Source organism: Morus notabilis, unplaced genomic scaffold, assembly GCF_000414095.1.
Source record: "Morus notabilis unplaced genomic scaffold, ASM41409v2 Scaffold1499, whole genome shotgun sequence".
Taxonomy (NCBI): Eukaryota; Viridiplantae; Streptophyta; class Magnoliopsida; order Rosales; family Moraceae; genus Morus; species Morus notabilis.
This window is the reverse complement of record NW_010360653.1, coordinates 86,123-92,212: the sequence shown is the minus strand read 5'-3', so window position 1 is coordinate 92,212 and position 6,090 is coordinate 86,123. Positions and strand designations below refer to the sequence as shown.

At 32.8% G+C, this 6,090-nt stretch overlaps 1 protein-coding gene across 2 annotated transcripts; it reads right to left on the bottom strand.

Moving 5' to 3' along the window:
• Positions 1-1,270: 1,270 nt before the first annotated feature.
• On the bottom strand, positions 1,271-5,826 carry LOC21391614 (GDSL esterase/lipase CPRD49). Of its 2 annotated transcripts, none has more exons than XM_024164839.1 (6): positions 5,579-5,826; positions 3,105-3,182; positions 2,858-2,998; positions 2,317-2,393; positions 2,066-2,212; positions 1,271-1,880 (listed from the first exon to the last, which is right to left on the bottom strand). In XM_024164839.1, the coding sequence occupies exons 1-6, from the start codon at positions 5,687-5,689 to the stop codon at positions 1,649-1,651; spliced, it is 786 nt and encodes a 261-aa protein (XP_024020607.1). In that variant the 5' UTR covers positions 5,690-5,826; the 3' UTR covers positions 1,271-1,648. The 2 variants fall into 2 exon arrangements, with proteins under 2 accessions (XP_024020607.1, XP_024020609.1); XM_024164841.1 differs by having other exon boundaries at positions 2,066-2,209.
• Positions 5,827-6,090: the final 264 nt, after the last annotated feature.

The following is a 6,090-nucleotide window of genomic DNA, read 5'->3' as shown; positions in this document are numbered from 1 at the left end:
GGATCTAGTTTTTGTCAGTGGTCAAATACTCTTATATTTGATGGCCATTTGTGACTACCTAGAGTCTGTATTGACTTAATTATTAAATGAAATTTACTTATTAAAAAATATATATTTTAAATGATTAGAGAGAATTATTAGTTAAAACAGATGAAGCACAGGGACGAAACACAAGTGTCGAGACCCAACGGAAAAAGACTCCTTTCGAACATAAAGATGGATCACAGCCAAGACTTATTAGACAGAACTACTACAGTCGATGGGTTAATCCAGTAGACCGAGACTAAATCCCAACGAATAGGGACACAAGTAACATGACATGGAATCAAATCCAGTCAGATACCATCACTCATGATCCTGATAAATGAGTGGGACACATAGACAAAGTCAGAAGGTGGAGAAACCACCTCCGTTATTATTAAACTAACACAACAACAAAACACTATAAACCAACACCAACAAGGTAAAAATGTTAAGGCCTTTATTACAAAACAATAAAAACAACGAAAAAAACAAATAGCCATAGTCAATATGGAGGACTCAACGACAACAAGTCGACCATCGCGCACAGAGTAGGCAATTAAATCTGAAAAGAGTCGCACGAAAGGAGCATAACTGCCAACCACAAAACCAAATTCGGAGATCCCAAAAGAAGTGTTGTACTATAGGGATCAAGACCCCCATGCCACTGGAAACATCCCGCATCTGGCATCATCAAAAGCCTTAAAGCTTCCATCTCTGGTAGCGATCACCCCAAACATCACCTCCTAGATCCGTCCACCACGAGTGCCACCATACCGTACCCATCAACCGCAAGAACCACCCACAAGACCAGGCTATCATCGCGAGGGCCAAGAGTCTGACAAGCAGCCAGAGGCGGCATCGAGACTCTGACTCTAAGAAGAAAACCAAAGAGAGAAACCCTAACTGCCTCTACGAACGAAAGAGAGAGAAGAAGAGAGGAAATGTTTTTTTTCCCTCTGTGTTAGAACCCAATAAATGATAAAAGAGAATTAGTCTATTGTATTATATTATATATACCCATTTTAAAAATGACAGCTGATTTTGCATAATAACATACAAAACATAGTGCAGTTACGGTAATACATATATTTCTTTTTAAAGTATCTTTTCTGTTGTATAATCAAAACAAAATTATGCGTGTTTTAGTTTTATTAGATCTTTTGTTCTTTAATTTTAATAAATTTTTTTGCTTACAAAAAAAGGCGTTTTAGTTAAACAATGTTATAAGTTGTTTTAAGTGGTTTGCTCAAAAATTCTATTGCTGTTTGCTCAAAAAGTTCATAAATGAACTGAATCAAGGATTAAAACTACTTTTTCCCTCAAAAATTCTTTCAACTTGAAAAGACAAATTGTGTTGCTCAATAGTCATCTAAAACTCCCAAGTCCCAACTCTATTATAGTTCCAACAATGACCGCAACATATGGGCAACCACCAAGCGGACGGCCCATAACCCACTGTAAGCTCTTTTTTTTCCTTTAACCACCCCTTCTTCCCCATATTGTTGTTCACGTTTGCTTATAACAATCAAGTTAAAGAAAGAAAAGCAAAGTTTTTGCGAAAATCATTGGAGTATTGTGGCAAGAACACAGTTAATGTCTTATTGATGACAAATATTAAGACTGCTTAATCGTTTTCATCATGTATTCCCCAGTATATGATTCTGTCAAAGCTGAACTCGGACAAGTTCAAAGTTGTCTTCCCGTCAGAACTAAGTGGATAGTATGGTGAATCCTCTCCAAATTCAGCAGGCAATGAGTTGTAGTGCAAGTTTGGTTCCCAATCTTTCTCTTTGAGCACCTTTAGTATTTCCTTCACTACCACCTTGCTCCCCTCAGCTGAAAAATGTATTCCATCTCTGAGAGACAACAATACAATGATATCATTATATATAAATATATATATATATATATATACACACATACATATAATATTGATCCATACTGACCAGCCCCAGTATATAAGAAAACCAAGGATTAAATTTGTTATTTTTATAATTAATGTTTTAAGCTAAAACTACAATACGGGAAAATGTAAACTCACAAAAAGCAAGTGCTTTGCCAATCTTTTCCTTTCTGGATTGCCGTCCACAGGTCAATTGCCTTGATATCCATCTCTTTGCACAGCTCTAAGCAAGCTTCTGAATATTCTCTGCACAACTCATTTGTTCGACCGAAAAAGCTGTCGCTGCTTTTTTTTTTTTTTTTTTTTAAGAAAGAGAGAGAAAAATTAAGAGATATGAGATTGATCAACTAGAACTTAAAAATAAAGAGAGCAATCGTAGCCATGAGCACCTATAAAATTCACGAATTTGATCTTCGTTGATGGGAGGAGCAGTAAGAAAGATTATGCGGGTTTTCTCTGAAAGACCCTGGAGAATACAAATTTAAAAAGTTGTGTTTAGATATGAACATAATGGCTAATTTAAGTTATTTATAAGAGTTATTAGCATTATTATGAAAGTCATGTGTTACTTTGGTTCCGAACTTTTTTTCTTAGTAAATTACTTCTTAAACTTCAATCTTTTGACAGTTTTAGTTTTTTCTAAATAACAATTGACCAAAAATTCCAGATATTTAACAGTGATATATAATCACCTTCCAATCACGTAGTAACAGATATTTTTAACGATATAATTACACTAAATGCAAAATATTCTTTTCACTATTGCTAAAACCCCTTACAAACTCGAATATTCTGCATTTAATGTAACTATTTCAGTAAAACTTTTAGGTGTTATGCAAATTTGATAGAGTCTATTGTAGGATATTATTTTTGTACCCCGAAGTACAATTCTCAAAGTGTATCATATAATTAGTTTCAAAGAATTTGTACCTTGAGATGAATAGCAATTTTTCTCATATTTTCAACATATTCAGGAAGTGGCACATGTTGGCCTAGGCCAGATGGATGAGGCTTTACCGAATCGTTGCCCCCAAAGTAGACTATGACCAAAGAGGGTTGAACAGCAGCATCCTAAAGTTTGAAAGATACAAGAAAATATCAGCACCAAACGACAACCAAGTAGTGAAAACAAGTACTTTTTTTTTTTTTGCAGCTTGTCATGTTTTGTTTCTTGTACCTCTGGAAAAACTTGATCTAAAACCAGAAGAGCATGCCTTGAATTCCAACCGGAATATCCTCGTAAAACTATGTCAGCCTATGCCCAACAAATAAAATATCAGCGTGACGAGTGAGATTATAGTACACTTCTTTTGTGTCCTGAAAACTATTTGCATATACAACTCTCCTGTATCAGTATGATAACAGATGCAAAATTCAGAAACCTCGGCCTAAAACGCTGGCCAATTTAATCTTTGTGACATATTCATACATTATACGCTCATCTTTTACTAGAATTATAAGAGAAAAAATTCAAGCTAGTCTTTATGTGAAATTATAGTATAGGATGTCTTTCAGCTGATACATAGCTAGCTAGATTGATAGACATAGAGAAGAAATGAGCTCAAAATTTGTTTCTTCATTAATCAGGAAGAAGAAAAAAGGAACTTGCTCAAGAAAATTTATAGTGAAGATCAACGATATTCAATGCACATAGAGCAAGACAAAAATTTACAAATGAGGTTGGAAAAAAAAAACAAAAAATTAACAAGAAGCCCAAACAAGAATAATAAGAAGGAAAAAAAGAAAAGATATAAAGATCCATTGTGAATTTAAGACGATCAAAATTTGTCCCCGCAAATTCTGGCATCCAAATACCTACTAAAATAATTGGTAAGAACTGTATATGCTATAATCAGTTAGATGCATCATCGTTTAGTACTTCTATAGAAGTTCCATTAAACAGAAAACCAATATAAAAGTTCTCATGATGACGTTATGATGTATGTAGAACAAATTTTCTTTTAATAATACTAACAAAAATTTTATTACCCTTGATGCTCACTTTCACAAGAATTTTATATCAAAGGATTGTGCTTCAACATATATATATATATATATATTTTATCTTGTTGTTTCTTATCATTGGAATATATAAATAAATATGCGCTAATTCATCCAACATGTGTAATATCTACATTTCTAAGCATATGGAGTGACAAATATTATACTCTGTTCATTTTACTGATTCGAATTTAGAATTCGAGTTTTGTTACAGTAAAACGCTTTTAGAAAAAGTCACATCTAACTTTTTACTACAGTAAAAAGCTCTCACATAAAGTCACATATCAACTTATATTAAAAACTCGAATCAACGAACTAAACGGGTCAACAACTTTAGAAAACCTATACAATATTTAAGAATGCAAGATTTAGAAAAAAAAAAAAAAAGCAAAATTTCGGAAATAGAAATGCACATAAGATGTACTACAAACCAAGCACACAAGGTGGTGTCCTAAAAGGGGTGATCCTCAACTACATATCTAAGATAACAGAACTTATCCATTCTGCAACTACCAGTTTTACTTTTGCCACGTGAATAGCGCACTTTCAAATTAATTAATTCCTAGTGAGAACTGTGTAATTACCAATCAATACCACATAATGTAACAAATCACTTTGCAGTACTGTACCAATTTTCCAGCAAAAGATGTCTGTTAGTGCTTTTGAGTTTTGACAAATTACTTTGACAAAACATCAGATTTCAGATAATGCCAAGTATATAACAACATACACATACAAATATGTATATTTATTTATGAGGGTTAGTGATATTATACAATTAATTACCTGGTCATGTCGATCACCTGCATATAAATTTTATTTATAGTTGAAGATTTCCGATAATGACAACTACATAACATCATACACAAAGGCAAAGGGATAAATATTATAAGTTGCCTGGTCATGTGGACCTGCAAATTGATTGATTTTATTTATAAATTATTGCTGATGTCCACCGAATCAAATACCCAAAAAAATAAAAAAGATTCTCTAATATGCTTGACGTACTAACCGATAAGTTTTTTTAATAATTAAATCTACGTACTTTTTAATTTTTACGTGATTTTATATAAATTTAACGGATATAAAACTTAACCTACCTTATTTTGGCATACTGAAAAAGGACAAAAAAGCAAACCCAACTTCAAAAGAAAAAAAAAGGAAAAGTGATTTATTTTCATGGATTAATCACAGCTGATCAAACCGGATATTCTGTCGAAAGATTAAGAAATGTGTGGATACCCACCACTAGTGATGGAACAGTGGGAGCCTTTATGAAAATGTGGATTTCAAAGCTTTGAATTCAATTCCAAGAAACATGTACGCCACATGAAAGGAAAAAAAAGAAAAATCATCACAGTGCACAACAACCACATGATCGAACAATATTGCAATATACATTTTAATATAAGCTTTCTCTGTTAACACTACTCGAGACATATATATATATATATATGTATATATATATATATAAGGTATATAAAGTCAAAGAAATCAGAGGAACAATATACATATATAAATTCAGAAATACCACTCATAAACTATTCTGTTTCTTTTTATATTAATTGATTCTACCACACAGCAAAATTCCCGTATATGATGAAAGTAATCCCATGGAGATTTCAAAAGAAGAAGAGCAGACATTAGTACCTTACGAGAGTACAAATCACCAAGAATTGAGCCCCAGCCGCCATCACTGAAACTGAGCTGTACGATGGACGAACCAAACAGCACAAACTGAGGTCTTTCTGGTCCTACCATCTCTCTTTCTCAAATTCTCTCTGAAACACAATTATCTCTCTGACTTAGAATTTGAATGTGGAAAATACAAGGAGCGTCCTTATTATATATCCTCGTGCCCGTCGTCGTCAGAAACCACTATCCCCATACTTTCTCTTTGTTTCTCTCTCTCTCTCTGAGTTTGAACTTTGAACCTAATAATTGCTATATATTATTAACCGAATTCACAAACGACAAACGACGTAGTACTAGTTGAGTCACGTGCTATACACTTGAAAAATAATTTTATAAGTTTATACATATAGTTCGCTTAGAAGTTAAGTCTATTAATTAAAGCAAGAGAAAAGATATATTTTTAAATAAAAATAAAAATAATAATAAAATTCAAAAAAGTGAAAAAGAAAAAAAAAATAAGGGGAAAG

Bases quoted from the DNA above. Each gene is read 5' to 3' on its own strand.
- LOC21391614 (XM_024164839.1), bottom strand. From the start codon at position 5,689: ATGGTAGGACCAGAAAGACCTCAGTTTGTGCTGTTTGGTTCGTCCATC. The intron at 3,183-5,578 runs GTACTAATGTCT...TGTTGGGCATAG, and splicing joins GTGATTTGTACTCTCGTAAG to GCTGACATAGTTTTACGAGG. The intron at 2,213-2,316 runs GTGCTCATGGCT...AAAAAAAAAAAG, and splicing joins CAAATTCGTGAATTTTATAG to CAGCGACAGCTTTTTCGGTC.